Source organism: Carettochelys insculpta, chromosome 18 (genome assembly GCF_033958435.1).
Source record: "Carettochelys insculpta isolate YL-2023 chromosome 18, ASM3395843v1, whole genome shotgun sequence".
NCBI lineage: Eukaryota > Metazoa > Chordata > Testudines > Carettochelyidae > Carettochelys > Carettochelys insculpta.
In genome coordinates this window covers 27,738,361-27,759,096 of record NC_134154.1, presented here as the reverse complement: position 1 = coordinate 27,759,096, position 20,736 = coordinate 27,738,361, and the positions used below count along the sequence as shown (strand labels likewise).

General features: G+C 43.2%; 1 protein-coding gene across 6 annotated transcripts in view; it reads left to right on the top strand.

Moving 5' to 3' along the window:
* HECTD4 (HECT domain E3 ubiquitin protein ligase 4) overlaps positions 1-17,914 on the top strand; it is a 132,596-nt gene extending 114,682 nt beyond the window's left edge. For 4 of the 6 annotated variants that reach the window (XM_075012390.1, XM_075012387.1, XM_075012388.1 and 1 more), the window contains exons 62-76: positions 574-781; positions 1,892-2,115; positions 2,201-2,352; positions 2,804-2,910; positions 4,511-4,634; positions 5,436-5,626; positions 5,981-6,127; positions 9,425-9,544; positions 9,687-9,842; positions 10,742-10,845; positions 11,986-12,207; positions 13,075-13,241; positions 13,663-13,858; positions 14,409-14,631; positions 15,413-17,914. In XM_075012390.1, coding sequence (XP_074868491.1) covers positions 574-781; positions 1,892-2,115; positions 2,201-2,352; positions 2,804-2,910; positions 4,511-4,634; positions 5,436-5,626; positions 5,981-6,127; positions 9,425-9,544; positions 9,687-9,842; positions 10,742-10,845; positions 11,986-12,207; positions 13,075-13,241; positions 13,663-13,858; positions 14,409-14,631; positions 15,413-15,549 — 2,478 coding nt within the window. In that variant the 3' untranslated portion in view covers positions 15,550-17,914. Of the gene's footprint in view, positions 1-573; positions 782-1,891; positions 2,116-2,200; positions 2,353-2,803; positions 2,911-4,510; positions 4,635-5,435; positions 5,627-5,980; positions 6,128-9,424; positions 9,545-9,686; positions 9,843-10,741; positions 10,846-11,985; positions 12,208-13,074; positions 13,242-13,662; positions 13,859-14,408; positions 14,632-15,412 lie in introns of those variants that run through there. The other 2 variants (XM_075012386.1, XR_012647977.1) reach the window with 2 other exon arrangements.
* Positions 17,915-20,736: the final 2,822 nt, after the last annotated feature.

The following is a 20,736-nucleotide window of genomic DNA, read 5'->3' as shown; positions in this document are numbered from 1 at the left end:
TTCCCTTGCCAAAGGAAATACAGTTTGCTCGAGAGGAATGTATTCAGCTGTTTTAATCTTTAACTGAGCAAAAGAAATAAGCAGTAGACTCTGTACAAGGAAAATGGTAATCCTGTCGAACCTTATACTTGGGCTATAGCTGCTCCAATAACGGTTTGTTACGAGGAGGTTAGAGAATTGGAACAATAGCTTTGCATAGCTTTAGTTCCAAGAGCAGTTTTATGTAGCTGTTTTCTAAATACTACACAGTTTGAGACCTGCAGGTAGACCTGAAGCCTTCAGGTTTTCCTACAACTAATATTTTCAGGCTTCTGAGAGTTACCTTCACACTTAGGAAACAGACTAGTCATTTCTCAGAAGCCTGCATAATGCGTGTGGTGGTTTCAAAGAACCCATTTCCTGGAGTGGATGGATTCCCAGGTAAATCTGAATTCTGGTATCAGAGGATTAAAGTAGCAGATGCATAATGTTACACCTCTGCAAGGAAACAGAATGCAAGACTTAACTAATATAAATGCCAGATAATTTGTTTCACATCAGCATTCCTTGTAACTACTTTTGTTACTTATGCAGATAAGGTCACGAGCTAAAATAGAGAAAATCCGGGCCAGTTTATTTAACAGTAGTGATCTGATTGGTTTGTCAAGTCTGGATGGTGAAGATGAACTCATGGAAATGTCAACTGAGGAGATTTTAACGGTCTCTACTGTAAATCAGAGTCTGTTTGACACACAAGGGAGTCCAGTCCTGGAAGACTATTTTAATGATAAATCAATAAAAGGCGAGTATCTTTCATATTGGCAAATACCTTTCTTTTTCCAGGCTTTATGCAGGGGCCAGATTCTTCTCATGTATGCTGGTATGTAAATCCAGAGTAATTCATTGATGAACTGACTGACCCTGGGAAAATTTTTCTTGTCTAAATTATTTGCCAGTAGATTGGAGGCTTGGCTGGGTAGGGATTTGTGGCAATTAGCGTATTCAGCAATCTCTAAAACTGGTCAGAGTGTCATGAATAATATTTTATTTACTAGATTTTTCAAAAGTCAGCAGGAAGAATAATTGTGAACTTAATCTGTGTACAAATATTATTGGACCAAACTATTCCTTGATTTAAACTGAGTTACTTTGGATTTGCCTCAGCAGAATGGAGTGGAATGGCTCACAGTCTTTGATTTGCATCAGTTGTCGTTAATTTTACTTTAACAGTGTGATCAAAATCTCTTGAATCAAATCATAAAAAGCTCTAGAAAATTGCTATTTCAGTTGGGTGGGGCCTAAATTCTAAATGAGGGGAAAAAAACTAGAAGGTAGGGGGAAAAATAGCCTCAGAGAACGATTAATCAAATTATTGACAAGCACTTTTGTGAACCTGTGCAAATTTGTTTAAATTGCAGCAAGGGAGGTTTAAGTTGGACATTAGGAAAAACTTCCTAATTGTCAAGGTGATTAACCACTGGAATAAATTGCCTAAGGAGGTTGTGGAATCTCCATCATTGGAGATTTTTAAGAGAAGGTGAGATGAACACCTGTCAGAGATGGTCTAGATGTTGCTGGGTCCTGCCATGCATGCAGGGGATTGGATTTGATGACCTGTCAAGGATCCTTTTTGTTCTCCAGTAGTATTAAAAAAAAGGGGAGGTACACTCAGGGATCAGCTGGATAAGTAAATAAATAGTTGGTGTCATTCAAAATTACACTAACGTAGTTCATGGAAATAGTAAAATGTCAGGACTGCTTTGTGTAATGTTTTCTAAATTACTTGATGTCTAATATTTTAGATCACAAGTTTTTTTTTTTTTTAAATTATATAGCAAATAAAAAAAAAATCTTCATTCTAAACTCTGATTTCATGTCGGATTTGTACTGTGTTGCAATTTTTTTCAATTAGGTGAGAAATTGGTCCCAGGTGCTCGAGAAGTCCTCACAGAAATATTTAAGAGCTGTGTTCATTCTGAACAAATGCTGAGCCTAACTCCAGCAAAGCCCATCAAAGTTGCTGATATTTATCTTAGCAAAGAGCAAATAAATTCCCAGACTCCTGGAAATCTTCTGCATGTGTTCTTCACAAATGTCCGCCCACCAAAGAAGGTTCTAGAGGACCAACTCACTCAGGTAGCCCTGTGTAAAAAGCCCCTTTTTATTACTCTGCGGGTGTAATTTGAAAGTATTGGATAATCATTCCTTTCTCTTCTGGAAGATTTTAAGGAAATACGGCGTGCCCAAACCTAAGTTTGACAAGAGCAAGTATAACAAGGCCGGCAAAGAACAACATCCAGTGAAAGTTGTGAGTTCCAAACGTCCAGTTACTAAACCACCTGCAAAGGAAAAGTCTGTGTTCAATAATGTCAGGTTAGTGCCTCAAACTTTTCCGCAGTCATAAAACAGCAGGCTTCTCTGCGTGGAAACATAGGTGCTGGAACTAGGCATGGCAGGGCGGGGGGATGCGAGGTGGGAGTGGGATGCTGCAGTTTCCATTGTATACCAGGTTTACAGTTTGGTTTGATGGCTCTCAGCACTCATGCTGTACAAATTATTCCAGCACCCTTGCATGGAATTTGCTCTTTCTTTTCAGTGTTCCCACATACTGGTGTGGAAAAGGTGATTTTTAAAAGAAAACTTAAAAAAAAAACAAAAACAAAAACCAGCAAAAACAAGAGAAGACCTAAAATAACTCATAGCTTTGAAGATATGAATCATGTCTTATGCTCAACAATATTTCATACTTTGAACTGATACCGCACTTCAGTCATTGAAGGAAGTGTCCATTCTAACAAAAAATAAAAATGTTTCTGTCCTGTAGCAGAACAGCTTTAAGTGAAAAGAAACCTACTGTAAAGCCAAAATCTCCAGAGAAGGGCAAACCTGATGAGAAGGACCCAGAGAAGTCTCCTACAAAGAAACAAGAAGGTAAGGTCTGTCTAGAAAGTCTTCTCCTTAACCTCTGAAAAATACGCCATCAAAAGGAAAGGATTTTAAAAACGAAAATTAGCCAGGTATTTTAGACTGAGGATGAAGAATGCTTTTTTTTTTTTTTTTTTTTTTTTTTTTTTTTTTTTTTTTAAATTAAGTTACAAGTTGTACGAAAGATTAAACTAATTGCAAATGCTGGCCCAGATTCTGTTCCGACTTGTCAGTCTGACTCTGTAGTAGGGTTGCCAGATTTTTGGGCAGGGTTTGACAGACAAGCAGGCTGCTCAGTTCCCCTCATCCCCCAACAGGGAATCCTGTGTCTGGGAACCCACTAGACCTAGCGCTCCAGCCACGGGGCTCTCAGTTTCCCCGCTCCCCTGGCAGAGACCCTGCAGCTGGGACCTGGCTGGGGCACGAATTCCCACTGGCAGCCCCAGCTGTGGGAATCCCCAGCTGGGGCTGGGAATCTCCATGTCAAGTCCCGTGGCCTGCCCCGCGGGACATTTTCATGTAAAAGCAGGACACGGGACTTGTCCTAGACGTTGATGTCTGGCAACCTTACTCTAGAGTCACTGGTGTAAATGAGATCAGAATATGACATGGTGTACTAAGCACCTGAAGCAGGGAAATGGTCTTCTCTGTGTCCCAAGAATACATCGTGTAAAGCAATGTGTGATGGAGATGGAATGCAATTGAACAAAAGTACTTGCGCTGTGTTTGTGATCCTTGGTTTTTGTATGCAATTGGCTTTTTTGTAGTAAGACTTTTTTGTAATCTATTAAGCTGAAATGAAAGCTTCAGAAATGCTACACAGCTAGCATGACAACCTTGGGTCTGGTACAGCCAGGCAGGGGAAGGGTGGGCCAGGATATTTGCTTGATATTCCACTCCTGGCCCAACAGGGATTTAGAATGGAGGCTCATTTGGCAACTCCACCTTTTGCTTTTGGAAACTCAGTGTGAATTATGAAAGAAGTTCCAGCCTTAGTTCTTGGACATGCGTGCTAGTATAGTGCTTCCTTAGGCAACAGAGCTCCATGCTGGATTTGCAGGGATGGAGCCCTTAAAAAGGGAGAAATGAACTCTTCGGATAAAACTCTAGCAACCCTACCATTTCAGGCTTTCTTCTGGGAAAGGTTGTCCTGGAGTTCTTCATTGCAGAGGGGGCAAAGCCAGTGGAAAGCTGGCAGGAAAGCTTAGTAGTAACAGAGAGGAAGCCTTGTTAATCTGTACTCCAGCAAAACAAAACAGCAGAAATGTAGCACTTTAAAGGCTAACAAAATGATTTATTCGCTGATGAGCTTTTGTGGGACAGACCCACTTCATCAGATCGATTTCATTTCCGATACAGATTGACGTTTATAAGTACAAAGGACCGAAAAAAATTGCAATAAAAACTGACAAATCAAATAGGACTGAAGGAGGGAGCTGAGGGGAAGGGGGATGTTTATGCTCAAGTTTATGACATGCTTTGAGGGTAGCCATCCAAAAGCGCAAACACCCTAGAAATAAGCCTGTGTTTTGCCTGTTTCTGTCTCTCCCCTCTCCTTCCTCCTTGTAAGTTACTCGGGGTTTAATACTTACATCATTGCTGTCAGTTCCAGAGGAGAAGTATTTGACACTGGATGGCTTTCACAGATTCGTTGTTGATCGAGCCAAACAAGACATCCGTAGTGTCTGGAGAGCTATTTTGTCCTGTGGCTATGATCTGCATTTTGAAAGGTGCGATGTGTGTTTCATAAAAGTTGCGTAGAACTACGAGGAACATGTTTGGAATAGATCAGTTTTACTACAGGTAGTCTTCAACTTACTAATGCTAAATACACTTTGAGACATGGCTAAAAGGCATCGACACAGAGCTGTTAAATAGTTTCTTAAAATGTTATTTAAGGGACTCCATTCCCATTCAGCTGGCAAGGTGCGTGTTCCTGACTTCCACGTGCATGGGCTAATTAGGAGGATCACACTTGAATTATGTGGTTAAAAAATAAATAAATTAGCCCTCTTCCAAAATCCAAAGTAAATTCACCTGTCAAAAAGTGCACTTCCTGCTGTTGCCTACCCTGGCTTTCCCTGGCTTCCTGTCACATCACAACTGCATTCTGTGGCTCCTGGTCCTGAAACTGCTTCACTAGATTCTCTGCTTGTTTTGAAGGAGCCAGTACAGAGTAGAATGTTTAATCTTCACGTTACTGGCTTCCTGGTTACCATTTCAAAGTGGAGAAGTCCCTCCAGTGGATCCCCTGGTTATTGAGCTGCAAATTGTCTGCTGTAATTCTATTCCCTTGTCTGCCTGAGAGCTCAGAGTAGAGTAAACAAGCCTTGTAATCAGGTAATGAAAGTTGAGATGGGGACAGGGAGGGAGGAAACAATTACTTGTTTTCTTTCACGCTAGAAACATTCTAACAGCTGGGCGGGCTGTGCTTAGGGAAAGGGAAGAGGAGAGACCTAAGGCCACCTGGCTTCATGGTTAGTGCAGTCCAGGGCAGTATTGGCATAAACAGTTCTTCTCTCTTTGTTCAGATGTGCCTGCATCGATGCAAGACATGCTCAGAAAGCCTCCCGCAAGTGGACTTTGGAAATGGACGTAGCCCTTGTGCAGTACATCAACCGACTCTGCCGTCATCTTGCAATTACCCCAGCGCGACTGCATCCACATGAAGTTTATTTGGATCCAGCTGACACAGCTGATCCCAGAGTCTCTTGTCTGCTAAGTAGGCACAAATTGCGGGGGGGAGGTGTCTATTATTTTGTACGCTTTGTATTCCTCTTCTGTTCATGGTTATGGATTGCCTACGAGTTCAGTGTGAAGGGCTGTGAATTCAGCACTGGCCTGACAGTGCTAGAAATTGAAGCCCTCAAGGAATAGTTTAGGCTATGGCAGTGTGAACTTCTCTGGCCCCATCAGTATCTCCTCTTGCCTTCAGGGGCTGCCTTTAAAGGACAAGAGTGTAGCATGCTCTGCAGGGCCCATTCAGTCTGTGGTCACTAGGTACTTGTGCTGGTGGGGTGAGTTTGGGAACTCATGCACTGTCCTTTCCCTCCCTCCCTCCCTCTCTGAATCGTAGATGTTCCCATTGAAAGTCTGCGTCTGCGTTTTGCACTACTCCAGTCCCTGAACACCACATTGGAGACCTTCTTCCTCCCGCTGGTGGAGCTGCGGCAGACAGAAGTATATGCTAATAGCATTGCTGCGTTGCTGCAAGAGGCCAAAGGTCAGTTTCCGCATGTCTTCTGTGCGTATCTGGTTCTGGGGCTTCACTAATTGGTATAGCTTGGAGAAAATATTAATCCGCACGTAGCTGGGAAATGGAAAAATTTGGAGGGAGGGGGAGTTAGAAAGCTGATTTCCACACAGACAGAGCTTTTTGACTTCTCAACCTGATAACCTAATGTGCAGCCTGAATGGGGCAACTGTGGGCAGGTCTACACTAGACCTGAAAGTTGATCCTAAAGACACAATTCCAGCTACAACAATTAGGCAGCTGGAATCGACTTACCTAGGCTTGACTTATGTGGCCATCATCACTGAGGGAGGTCGACAGGAGAAACTCTCCCATCAAGCTCCCTTACTGCTCTCAAGACTGAGGAGTGCAGGTGTCAATTGTTGAGCTCTGATGGTTCGATTTTGCGCGTTCCCCAGTAGGTGCGTGAAATCGAACCCTGAAAGATCAACCCGGACCGGGTCAATCTCCCGGTAAGTGTAGATGTACTCTAAATAAGAGCAACATGAGCCCATGAGTAAGAGCTGGTGCTAGTGTTTTCCTGGACCAGGGAGAATCAAATGGCCTTGCTGATGGGCTCTGAAAAATGCAATAGTAATTGCTGTGACAAGGAGGGTACTGTCTTGCTACAAACCTGAATGTTTAGACGGTACGGTTTTAGGGCTGGAGACGGGCTGTTCTGTGTGGGTAGAATGCCTCACACAGGTGCACGTTTGCCCTGCTTTGGGATTCTGTGTGCTATCACAATGTAAATAACAATAAGGCTGAAATGGTATGTTGAACACAGGAGAATGCAACATAGTCTAAGGTTCCAGGGCTGGTGAGCCTGCTGACAGATGCAGGAGTGTAGGCTTTCATATATATATGTGTCATACTGATACTCAAAATAACGGATGGCAGCTTTCATGAGAACCTCCCACAAACATAAAATGCGTAAAAGATGTAGGCTGCCCTATCCAGAGCCATCATGCCATATGCTTTGGAGAAATAGCTGAAGTTGGGTCTTCGCTTCCACACAACCAGAAAGGAGTACCTGAAACTAAGGCTATGTCTACACTATGAGGTAAATTTGAATTTAAGGAAGTTAGCTCGATATTAAACTGTCACTGTCTTACTGTAAAAGGCCATTCCACCACTCTTGACCAGACTTCTTTTCCCTGCCACTTAAACCTCTCGTCCTGCAAAAATAAACTTATTCTTCTGAGCTCAGTGTGATTTTTTTTTTTCTTTTTTTGGCATGCATGAGTGGTAAGGTGCACAAATCCTTGTGGGGAACCAGGCAGGGGTGGAGGAGGCGATAGCACCACTGCCCACCACTACGCCAAGGTCTGCAGAGGGCTTGTGTCAGAGGCACCCAGGTGGGGTGCAGAGGACTGATAGCACAGCTGCCCTTTTTTTTTCTTTTTAAGGAAAATAGCCATCCCTCCACATCTGTTTTTCTGCCTGCAACGTAACCCCCTCCCTCCAAGTAAAAGCATTGATGTAAGACGCAGTCTGATTTAGTGGTTCACATTTTGGGGAGCACAAATCAATTTGGTGAGTGGGGGCTGGTTGTTGTTACAGCAGAGAAATATGTTGCTATCATGTGCATTGCAGATCATTCATGGAGCTATTTTTAAAGCATCCCTGCTTGCTGCTGCCTCCACATGGTTATTGGTGAATGGCCATGTAGGCGGCTGTGAGCAAGCCCTGCCTATGCCCTCAGCCTCAATATTTCAAGTGTTTAGGAAACTCTCCTGTTTGGATTCACCAATGTTGTGCAAAATAACGCACGCTGGAATCACAGTGGGGACGTTAGTTTCATAAATGTCCAGACGGGTCAGTAGTCATCTGAACCTCGCTTTTAAATGGCCAAAGGTGCATTAAACCACCATTCTGCACTTGCTGGTTCTTTGAAGTTTTCCTTGCTGCGGTCCAGGGCTCCTGTGTAGGGTTTCATAAGCCATCCACTATGGCCTGTACATTTCTCAGGGTCACAGTCTTCCTGAGGAGACACCGACAGATTGCATTGGCTACCTGCATCACGACAGCCCCCATTGTAGACCTGCCCACCCCAAATTGATTTGCCACTGACTGGTAACTGTTGGGCATTGGAAATGTCCACACAGCGATTGGCACTCACTCCTGAACCATTAAAGCCAACCTTAGTCTTGTGTTGCTGCGCTTCAAGGCAGGGGCCAGCACATCATAAAGTTCCATAAAAATGGACTTGCACGTGCGAAAGTTCTGCACCTGCTGCTGGTCATCCCAGGAGCCCAAAACCATGAGGTTCCACCAGTGTGTGCTGGCATCAGAAGTCCAAAACCACCGCTCCACTGTCAGCAGTGCATTCAGGGAAGCCAGCAGTTGTGAGTTTTTGCACCACAGTAGAAAGAGTTCCTCTTCAAAAACGTCGTCGTCATCGTCAAACTCAACCATCATCACCCTTTTTAATTGACAGAAAAATTGCACGACAGTCTGCGAAGTTGCCATAATGGTATGTGCAATGACTTGAAGCATATGAGGATCCATGATTGCGCTAGCCCTGTGATGGAGAAAATGGTGTGATCTCCTGGTCATTTTCGCACGGTTACTGGGTGTCTGAATTCTGGGACAGTGCTTTGCATTCTGGGATAGTGACATCAAATACCCACAAGCAGCCGGGGCTAAGGCACTGTGGGATAAGTACCCACAGTGCATTGCTCACACAGTCAAACTTGGATAAGGCAATGGGGACATTGTAACTTGACATGGAGAAACGGAGCGTCGAATGTCCAGGTTTGTGGACACTTAAATTTGAATTCATAAGAACAAAGTTAAAAAATCAAATTTATTAAAAGTCAAACTTATTTTGTAGTGTAGACATAGCCTAAGCAGTGGAAGTTGAGTGTACAGCATCTGTCTGTGCATAGCCTGTGGATTTTGGGTGCCAGGAGGCAGATGTATTTATATCTTGTGCTCATGTCATGAGTATCACCCTCAGAGCGTGCCAGATTTCAGAAAACTATTTAGAAATACATTTTCTATCTCATTTGCACAGCTTATAATGGCTGAGAAGAAATACTTGTCCAATGCAAGTAATCTGTTGTACAGAATTATTATGATAAAGTCCTGATTTGACATGTTTCTTCTGCTAAATATTAACTCTGAATATAAAAAATGCCTAAAGGTTTGTTTGAGTTATCCAGCTCTTAAACTGTGCCTGACAGAAGATTAAATCAGTCCCAAAATGTTGCTCATCAGACAATTTCAGGAAATAAAATTACAAAAGGACCAATAATAAATCTTAACATGCCTGTCTGTCTTTAGGCTTAATCTTTTATGACACCAAAGTGACTGTAATGAATCGCGTGCTGAATGCCACTGTGCAAAGAACAGCCGATCACGCAGCCCCAGAAATCACACTGGATCCATTAGAAATCGTGGGAGGTCAGTGCATTATTTAGTCTGTCACATTAATTTTCATTTACTGCCCAGGATTTCAGACCTGTCTTAATCATAAAATTCCAAGCGTGGTTAATGCAAAATACTCCAAAGCAGATTTATTTATTTAAGTGTTTCTTTTAAATAGGGGAGATCCGTTCATCAGAGAATTCCTATTTCTGCCAGGCAGCTAGACAGCTAGCCTGTGTGCCCTCCTCTCAGCTGTGCGTCAAACTAGCCAGCGGCGGAGATCCCACCTATGCCTTCAACATCCGCTTCACTGGAGAGGAGGTTCATGGAACAAGTAAGTTTGGGTGTGACAGAACAGTAGTGACACGTGTGGTGTCGGGAGCATTCATCAGAACGTGCCTAAAGAAGACAAAACGTTTCCTGTTTTACTGATTGGGTCCCGCCTCACAGAACACGCAAGCACAAGGGTGGTTCAAAGAGCAAACGTTGAGAGAAAAAAAATCACTTCCTGCTTGCTAGACTGATGCCGTCTCTGTGTACTGATTCTAATGGCTGCTTGGGGGTTAATGACTAGATGCAGCATGGGAGAGGGGAAAATGGTAATGCTAGTGAACCCTTCTACTGACCACTCGGTGCTATCAAAGTGCATGAAGCTATTGGAGGTGCATGCAAATGTCATCAAAGAACTGTTTGAAGTGTCCCCGAAAACATTAGGTTTATCTTTTCTTTTTAAGACACATGGTTATGATGAATAACAAAACCTGTAAGCAAGTGAATGTGGTGCATAATTAACTCAGTTTGCGTAAGGTTTCTAGCAGGCTGCCTCATTGCATGTATGTATGTTGCAAGTTTAGTCACTGTGAAAGCACATTCCACCTTAATAAGGGTAGGACTCCACCTGGAAGGCCAAGCAGCAGAACAGGATTGCTTCTCTCCCGGTAACCTTCGATAATCAGGTAGCAATTGAAGACAGGACTGTTCCTTGCAAATGTCAGACGGCAATTCACCGAATGTTCTTTTGTGCACTTAAACAGCTGAAGCACAGACATGTACATGGACAGGTTAGGGACGGCTGCCATTGCCCTCTCTCTGCACTGAACCATGTGTCACACGAAGAACGTTGAGTTCAAAGTCGATTTCCGGTGTAGCGCGGGCTGTGGAAGGAGAGGACAGGAGTGAGGCCACAGGGGGTGCATGGTTCGTTACAGTGAAAGCTTTGCATCTCCCTTCCAGGTGGCTCGTTTCGGCACTTCCTGTGGCAGGTCTGTAAGGAGTTGCAGAGCTCCTCGCTCTCCTTGCTCTTGCTGTGCCCCAGCTCTGCAGTCAATAAGAATAAGGTATGATCGCCTGATATAGAATCCACAGAAAGGGGATTTCCTCTACCTAAAGACACGCTGGGTCTGAGCCCTCAGCAGCTAGGGCTGGAAGGGACCTCAGGAGGTCTAGTCCTGTCCCTGCGCTCATGGCAGGACTTAGTAGTACCTAGACCAGTGGCTCTCAACCAGAGGTGCAGGGTTGATGGGGGCTGCCAAGCAGGGCCACTGTTAGACTTGCTGGGGACCAGAGCAGAAAGCTGAAGCCCCTCTACATAGGGCTGAAGCCTGGTGCTCCCAGCTCTGCCACCTGCAGCTGAAGTGTGAGCAACTGGAAAAGATTGAGAACCTCCATCGCAGACTGTACCTTGCCTTCAGTTGCTGACTAGGGAACTCTGCAGAGTGATGCCTGTGGGAGCCAGCCATGCAACTCCCATAAATAACTGGAAGCGATCTGTAGGGAGTTTCCCTGCATGGTGTTCAAAAAATGTACTACTTGTGCCCCAGAAGGGGCTTCTCTGCCTGCTGCACACTGTACTTCTGGCCATGAAACAAAACTCATCTCCTCTATTTCAACATTGTCCCCTGTATTCCATCACGAGCAGCTTATTTATGGACCTAATTCTGCTGCTCTTACTCCATGAGTGGCCTCATTGAAATGAGTGGTGGTACTTAGAGTCAGACCCAGCTCAGTGTGAGTAAAGGTTTTGGAATTTGGACCCTGTTTTGTGTGCTAGACATCTTATGGAAGCAAGTGGTCCCAGTCCTGGAGAGCTCAGAGTTCCTTCCCTGCTTTGCTCCTGAGTGGGACAAGCATATATGTTGCAGAGCAGGCTGTGTGACCACGTTCCTGTTCTGTATATAAACTACCACATGGCCGTCTAACCCCTATTTGCTTTAGACTCTGAACTCTTAAAACTAATACAAAACCTAGGTCAGTGTTTCCCAAACTTTTAAAAGCAGAGCCCCCTTCCATACCACGGGGTGGTGTGAAAGCCTTCATTTACATCTCTTCGGGCGCCATGCTTTGAGAAACCCTGTTCTAGGCAAGTAAATAGACTTCAACATGGCTGAAATGCCTCACCCCTGACCATTCTTATCTCCAGAGGGGAATATTTTCAGGATGTTTCTTTAAGGGTTAAATGTTTGTGTTTGCTTCATAAGGGGAAGTACATTCTGACTCCTAGTCCTATCACCTATGCGGAGGAGCAGTTGCTTCATTTCTTTGGACAGCTACTGGGCATTGCAGTTAGAGCTGACGTTCCTCTTCCACTGGATCTCTTATCCTGCTTCTGGAGGACCTTAGTGGGAGAACCGCTGGATCCAGATGTTGATCTCCAGGAAGCTGACATCCTTACTTACAACTATGTCCACAAATTTGAAAACGTAATTTTTCCTCTTTTTTCTTTGTCTCCTTTGCCCACAGCCCTTGTGCAGTAGTGGTTAGCTCTTCACTGATGGCACACCATCCAGTAATTGTACTGCACAATCCTTCAAACTCCTGTTAAAGGCCAGTAGGGCTCCCAGCAGGTGCATGGCTTTGTCATGATGGATGCAGTTGTGGGCCGTGACCCTGAGTTCTTAGTCATTTTGCATTCTGTTGGCACAGTGAAGCAGCTGAACCATGTGTTGTGGTCCTTCCCCAGGATGAGCCTGTGCTGCTCAAACTGAGACATTGCTTTTCCTAATAACTTCCTGTTCTTTTATTTGACAAATTTTAATTTCCCATAACCTCAGTGTTTCCAGTAGAATTTGTAATTGTCCGTTGGCACAGCACAAAGTAGATGTTAGCACAGTAAAGGAAATGCAGCCATCTCTGATCCTACTGCTCGCTCAGAGGTGAGGCGCGCAATCTTTAAAACATCCCATGTGGCACAGGTATAGTTTCGTGGGTTTTTTTAAAGCCAAACATCTAGGGAGAGTCCCCAGGTGAGCCCCACAGGTGGAGTGCAGGTCAGATTGTATCCTCATGTTGTCCTTCTTAAATTTTTTTGCCTTATGCAGCATAAGAAACGTAATGTCATGTTACTAATCTATACTGCGCTAAACTAGAATGGTGGCTTGTTCATCTCCAGCTCACAAGTGCTTCCTTATTTGCGGACGGGTTGTCTTGCAGTGCTTGTGCCATTGGACAAAGTAGAATATAATGGGGTTATTCTACTCATTACATTGGCATGATGTTTTAAGACATTAACAAGAACAAGGTACAGCAAAATGCGAATGACTAGCTATTCCTGTCATGTGTCATCCTAGGTAAATGACGAGACTGAACTAGAGGCCTTGTGTGCTGAAATTGCATCCCAGCATCTAGCAACCGAGAGCCCAGATTGTCCTAACAAACCATGCTGCAAGTTCACCTACCTGAGCATGACGGGTGAAGAAGTGGAGCTGTGTCCTCGAGGCAGGCACATTCCCGTTGTGTGAGTAAACCGTCAGTGGGAGGCTGCATGGTGAAAGTAAGCGGATTAGAAGTTTGTGTGGTGGCCATCATGTGGTGATGCTGCTGTAACATGGTGAATCTAAGTAGCTGGGAATACTGGTACAACTGATTGGCAGCGGTACACTGGAGGTTCCCAGCTCATCTGTCAATAAGGGAAGGCTAAGCAGAGACCACTTCCCAGTTGTCATAGCTGCATGTGGCGTGTCTGCACAAGCTTAGCTATGAAAACTAGGAACTTGTACTAGCACCTGCAGCTGCTGTCCTCTCTGGAGTTAAATTGAGAACAGATGGTGTAAAAATGAAACTGGCTAGAAGCCATGCTCAGGGAATAGGATTGCACGTTGTAATTGGGCTAAGACTCTTCCTCTCAGATCCATTTCTTTATGAATCCCTCATGTCAGATGGGAGAATAAGGACATATATGCAACAGCAATCCGGAACCTAAGGCTGCGTGAACTGCAGAATCCTGACTGCATGACGGCTGTGCGCGCTGGGCTAGGATCAATAATACCCCTCCAGCTTCTAACCACGCTGACTCCTCTAGAGATGGAGCTAAGGACGTGTGGGCTCCCTTTCATTAACCTGGAGTTCCTAAAGGTACATTGTGCTGAAGTCACTTGGGAGCGTACCTGTCTAAAGTTAGTGTAATGAATTGGTGAGCACCTTCTGCCGTAGTTGTTTCTGTTTCAAGTAAAGCTACAATTCTGTTTTTCGGGCGGAGATTAATTTAGTGTAACGTATCAAACAAACATCCATGTTACCAAACTCTAGTCAATATCTGCTTTTTTGGCTAAGACTAAATGTTCTGATGAAAATTTGATAACAGGATAGAGCATGATAATTTCTGCAAATATGTACTTTTTCTGAATTATTTGTCACTGGCCTTTAAGTACTTTAATATTACTGCTACAAGCAGTGCACCACAGGGAGGGGTTGGGGTTGTTTGCTTAGGTTATCAAAGATCTTTAGCCATTATATTATAGTATTGTGTGATCATACTTTGCAGCAGCCTTGAACTAGTACAGAGCAGTATAACATCAGTCGTATAGCGCTTTGTTTGCGACTGCTGTTTTTTGTTTTGAAAAGGAGAGTGATACACATTACGCTCTTCATCTCTCTGAGACTTGATTGCCCTTCCCTCTCTTAGGCCCATACTATGTACCAGGTGGGACTGATGGAAACAGACCAACATATTGAATTTTTCTGGAACGCATTAGAAATGTTTACTCAGGAAGAACTCTGCAAATTCATAAAGTTTGCCTGCAACCAGGAACGAATCCCCTTTACCTGCCCCTGCAAAGATGGTGGGCCAGATACTGCACATGTCCCACCTTATCCTATGAAAATTGCACCCCCCGATGGAGCTGCAGGTATGTTCTTCACTGTACATTTGTGGACACAAAATCAGCCTCTCTGTCCTTGTGACCCTGTTTAGATTGCAACCCTTATTGCCTTTTAAAACATTCCTTGACAGCCACAGGGCTGGTCTACACTGGGGAGCAAGTTGCACTAATGTGATTTCTCCCGTGCACTGACGATGCAGATTGCTGTTTAATTTTAGAGCTTTTTATGTGCACGTCCTTGAAGTGCACTAAGGAACTTTTAATGTATGTCAGCAGGATCTGCACAGACCAGCGAACACACAGGTTAGTGTATTTTAGAAGTCACCATCCCGCCCCCCACAGTCCACATTACCTCACTGTATACGAACCTGCGGAAGTAGGTGCCACGCAGTTAAGCAGTGGTTGTAACTATGACGAGAAATAAGGCGGGTGTTTTTAAGCCATGCAGTAATAAGGTGCTTCAAGGAAAACTAAATTGTTTAAAGACTGAGAATCCATCCAGTTTGGCCGTATATGGCAGAAGTAGGGAGTCTGGTGGAATTTTGAGATGTGGCTCCTGTAGAGCCAGAATATCTTCCATGCTACTCAAGTGACAATACTGTAGGCCAAGTGTTGGCCCCACCAAACCTAACTGTATAAATTCCATTGTGCTTTTTGGTGGGTCTCCTGAGCCCAGCGTTTATAGGATTCCATTACTTTGATATGTATTCATATTAACCATGTAAAAGTTACATCCTTGGAGTAGAAACTTAACTAGAACTTCAGAGTGAAGAGTCTATTGTTAAATCTTCATGTGGTTCCTTCACAGGTTGCCCAGATTCTCGGTACATCCGTGTTGAAACATGTATGTTCATGATAAAGCTTCCTCAGTATTCATCTCTGGATATAATGCTGGAAAAGCTCCGGTATGCTGTTCACTACAGAGAGGACCCACTTAGCGGCTGAGCGGAGCAACACCAAGTCTAAGGATGCTCTGGGGAGGCTTGTTTCATGACTCTGCTCTGTTGGAAACCCTGTGATTCTCATGAAAATACCTCCTGCGATGCTATGTGAAGAATTGAGACTAATTTATTTTCTGAACTTCTGTTCCCATTACAGTAATTCCTAGAAGACTTACATTTTGTATTTGTAGATTTTTGTGGTGGACTGATTGTTTTGCTGCCTTGTTTGTGGAAAATTTGTAGGATAGTTTAGTACAGACTGGTTTGATGTGTATAATTTAATTTTAAAAGGCCTTTGAACATGTACATTTCTAATTTTGTAATTTTGAATTGTTGCCCATGCAAACACAACAAACTTGAGTATTCTGAGGTGGTGAGCTCCTATGTAAATGATTAGAACTCATTCTCCTTCTAAAACATTTCTGAGTACAAAAGTAGAACAATTTTTTTTAAATCACTTCATATTTTCCATAAAACCAGAATGTATCTCTGATACGAAAGCTGAGTTAGTTTTCTGTACTTGTCACACTGGCCTTCAAGCGCGTGCACACACACACACACACACACACACTCTTTTGGGTTTTATAATGCAAAATGTGCTTCCAAGTCGCATATCCCGAAATGTTCTTGATTAATTCTTGAAATACAAAACACACATTAGTAACTGCCGTAATAAATTTAGGTGTTTCATTTTCAAACTTTCTTCTTCAGACTTGGATAGCTGAAGACTCAAAGCAGTGAAGGACCATGATACAGTTAGGTCCTACTCCAGACATAAATTTCTTCACTGATCTTTGAATTTTAAATCCTGGAAGAAACAGAGTGAGTACTTTCTATGATGTAAAATAGTCCATGTTCAGAAGATTACCGAGTAAGCAATTAAAGCATCTGTCATTTGCTTTTTGTACTCAAAAATGATTAATCTAAAATTACACAAATTATCCTAAAAATGTGACAAAACTAGATGGGGGGAGAGGGGAAAATGCAAAGTTGCTGAATTGAAGATGTTTTTATTTTATATGGAGAGGTAATGGTAGACTACAGGGAGGTGATAATTCTATATGTTAAACTGTTGTGTGTTACAGAATATGTTCTGCAGCAGGAAAACACAGCACATATATCCTCGTTAATGCAAAAAAAGGGGTTGCGCTCTAGTGGGTGTATTAAAAGTGAGGCATCACTTTGTAAACTACTTAGAACTGAAACTGCTATAAAAACTTACTTGTGCTCAAGAAATGAAGAGAGCATTGAAATTCCTGCTGTACTTCTTGGCTCAGTACTACATGTAAGTTAAGTGCCAGTGCTGAGCTACGGGTCAGTCTTTTTTTCTTCTGGTGCACATCCGACCACATAAAGGTCTCTGACTGCGTGTGTGACTGTCTTTTAAGGTTGGTATTACATGTCTCTGTAGAATACAGCCAGATGCTAATTGTTTGGCTTGTTGGTTGCAAGGGGAATTGAAAAGCTGTATTTTTTGTATATTATTGTGAATATTGGGAATTATTCTGCTTATGAGATGTTTGGAGGGCAGGCTGAGTGAGAACAGAGAAAGGCACTAAGTGTGTATATGCTTGTTTTTCTGTGGGCGAATGGAAAGGGGTGTCTGATGGCTGTAGTTGTAGTAGTAGTAGTAGCTGGCATACACTGGCTCCAAATCCTGTTAGGAAAATTACCACCATTCTGTAGCATTCCCTCCCACCCGTCCTTGAGAAACACGTAGGAACAATATATACTCTTGAATCTTGTCCACTTCCTGGTAGAAGCATAGATGTAGCTGAAATTACCATTCCGAGTAAGGCAAATGTATGGAAAGTTTGAGATGACCAGAGGAAAGCTGAGCATATTCTGTTGCTTGAAATGCTTTACTGCCTCCTGTGAGTGCAATTTCAAACAGCTGCTGAGCAAGGACAACATGAAGAATGTCCTCTGCGTTTCATAGCAGACCAGCTGTTGCTGACAGTTCAGTGCTCTGGTTTTCTTTCTGGTGGTTTGAATAGCAATTTTGCACTGTTGAAGTATCTCCTTTCAAACCCCTAGCAACTTGAGTGGACTCAGAATTCAGTCAAATACCTCACTGGTAGGGGTTTGAGGACTTGGTATGCCAATCCTTTCCAATGATATGATTACAGCTGTGAGTAAGATAACTGCTGCTAATGTTTCTGCTTCTCCTTCCAGAAAGCACATGTGAGTAAAGCATATCCACGTCTTGGCCCTGAAATGTGTGCTGTAAAGTTACCTGATATATTATTTATTATAGTTATTTATGGTTGCATTTAACAGACTTTCAGTCAATGCTGTTTACACCCTGCTGTGTAAATGAAGCTTCTTACTACAAGAAAAATGTGTCAACAATAAATAACGTTCATCTACTTTTGACTGATTGGAAGAGTGGTGTGGTCCCTTGTTAGGTAGAACTCGTGAAAGGAATGAAGCACTGCAGTGGCTTTCATGCCAATAGCCTGGAAGTAAAGCTTTTCTAATACTTCCTTGGAAGGCTCTAAGTGACCCTAGCTGGTTGTGTAGTAAGCATCTTTCTAAGAGAACCTTGGTTTGAGAGGTGACAGAGGTAGCCATGTTAGTCTGTACTCCAACAAAACAAAGCAGAAGTATAGCACTTTGAAGACTAAGCAAAATGATTTATTCAGTGATGAGCTTTCATGGCCCAGACCCACTTCCTCACATGAATTTCATTTGGTTTGAGACATTTTATCTTTACTCATCCAAAAAGTAAATCCCCTTGAGCAGTGGGAAAAGTCTGGTATTTATTCTGGTACATGTAAATTGTTCATCTAGATCACATACACCTTAATGAGCTTCTTCGACTCCCTATGTCCCTATTACTTGAGCCTGGACCTAGAAAACCTGACCTTGAATTTGCATCTTCTCAGGGATTAACTACTGAACCTCTCCTATAAACTCCTCTTTTAAGGATTAAAGTAAGGTTTAAAGAATATGGGCAAACTTTATATTTCTTTGTACCAGAGCTGTAAATATTTTTTACAGTAGGGACAGATTACCAGTCTCTGGACTTGCCTTTCTCTTGAACAGTGACTGTACTGTATCCCCTGCAGAGAACCCAGTTGGCCAGGACAGTAGTTTTAGTTAGTTTATTCCATTTTCACCTTCCAGTCTCCCCCTGCCCCCCTAAGTAAGGGAGCCTATTCAACCTCCTTAGCTGGAGGATAGGTGCAGCCATTGCATTCTGCCCTAAAAACTACCCTTGCCAGCTGGATTGCCTCTTGTTTAATGCCTTTATTGGCTTCTTGCATTCAATAAATGCTTCCTTTAAGTGTCCATTTTTAAACTAAGTTGTTTGTTCTCAGCTGGTTCTGAGTTTAATCATGTTGCTGGCAGAAGCAACTTTTCTAAGGAAAAACCTTGGAGAGGGCTACCTCCCTGACACATCCCTCCTTGGCAGTATGATCTGTCCCCAGCAGTAACTTTGTGTAGTTACAGACTTTTCCACAGGATACACTTCTGCAGCCACTAGGGATGCTACAAGTGACAAGCAGCTCTGCTGTACAGTCCTGTCCTGGCTCTCCACCCTGCAGTTTGCTGTGTAGACAAATCCCAAACTAACTGCTCCATAGCTGATCCTTGGCCTTAGTATCTCCATTCCATTGCTGAAATAAAACTAGTAGGTGTTCACAAAAGACTTCCCTGCAAACATTGAAACAGCTGTCTGCTTCTATTTCTTACCAGAACTTGTATTCACTCAATTCCTAATCTGATTTGCTGATAAAAACATAAGTACACTTAATTGCAATGCACAAACTCCTGCCTTCATCCAAAACCAGTTTCTAGTTTGTGGCATTCCTCATTTCTGGAGTTACACTGGCTATGAAAAATCTTTAATAACCTCCTCCTTCCTGCTCTGAGGCAGGGCCAGGATTACACCATTTTACATGTAGGGCTCTGTAACTTCTACCTCTTCTCTGATCAAACAGTTTGTTTATAGGGGACATAATCTGGTGAAAAAGGCATGTTCTGCCAAGCCTGAGGTTTGCTGTGGGCTTTTGTCTTTTCTGTAAAACCCATAGGAACTGTATGGTAAGCTAGAGTGAAAGAAGCTTGAATACAGCTTCAGCTCATCATATGGGAAAGCTGCTGGCTGATGTGATTTAACCCATAGTCTGGAGCAGCTATTTTGAGGATGCTGAAAAGATTGTAATGAAGCTAACTTTCATGCTGAAGTAATCTCTTGTCAGTAGGTCCTTAAAGAACTGCTATTGTAGCTTGTCTTTAGGGTCTGAGCAGCTAACTGTGTAAAGTCTGCTCCAAGTTTAGATGCATAAGGTGGTGGTTGGAACAGTTTGAGGGTGAAAGTGTTTAGGTTTTGTTGAATCTAAGTCTTTTCCCCATTTAACATGCCAGTTCATTCATGGAAGCATGGACAGAAAATACATACTCATTAAAAGAATTAGAGAAGCTCTTCTGGAAGTTATACTGTTGTATTCATCTAGCTGTCTACCCCCGCTCCCCTTGGAAACGTGAGCCTAGCAGGGTTCCTTCCTATCTCCTCCACTCAGTAATGAAAGTGTTTGTTCCTACAAAGCAATAATGCAGCCGGCTGGCTGGCTGGCTGGCAGGCACATTAGATTTAAGGCCCTTGCTCTTAATGTAAGCAAAGTGCCAGGTTTTTTTCTGGTTGGAGACAGGGAAGTTCTTTGACAGGCTTGCAGTTAATGTCATCAAGAGCTCACTACCGTTCACTTTAACTGTCCACTCCAAAGCCCAGCAAGTAAACCTACCTGCATTCTTGTACAGGTTGTCCAGCTTGGAGGTTACTTGCCCTGGAAGTTCCACTCTTCTTCCAGCTGTGAATCTCACCCAGCTAATCTGAAATTAAGTAGCTTTCTCTACTGTTCTCTGTGCCAGTAATTAACAGAAGCTATTCTACTCCTCAAGTGGTGCATAGTTCAGGTACACCGGAAGAGCAAAGTTACCTCACAAGAGTCAGCTCTTCAATGTCCTACTTTGCCACTTGTCTCTTCTTGTTACTGTTTCGAGGCAAGTGTAACTTTGTTTTACTAGTACAATGTAGTTAGTTCACATTGAGGATGATTGCCCAGTCCTTCGCATTAGGCTTTCCTAGTCTCCACTCCTCTTCCTACCAAACCAAGCCCCACAGGTTACCTCAGGAGGAAATGAGGAATTCCCAAGTTCAAGGTGGGTATAGCTCACTGCTGAT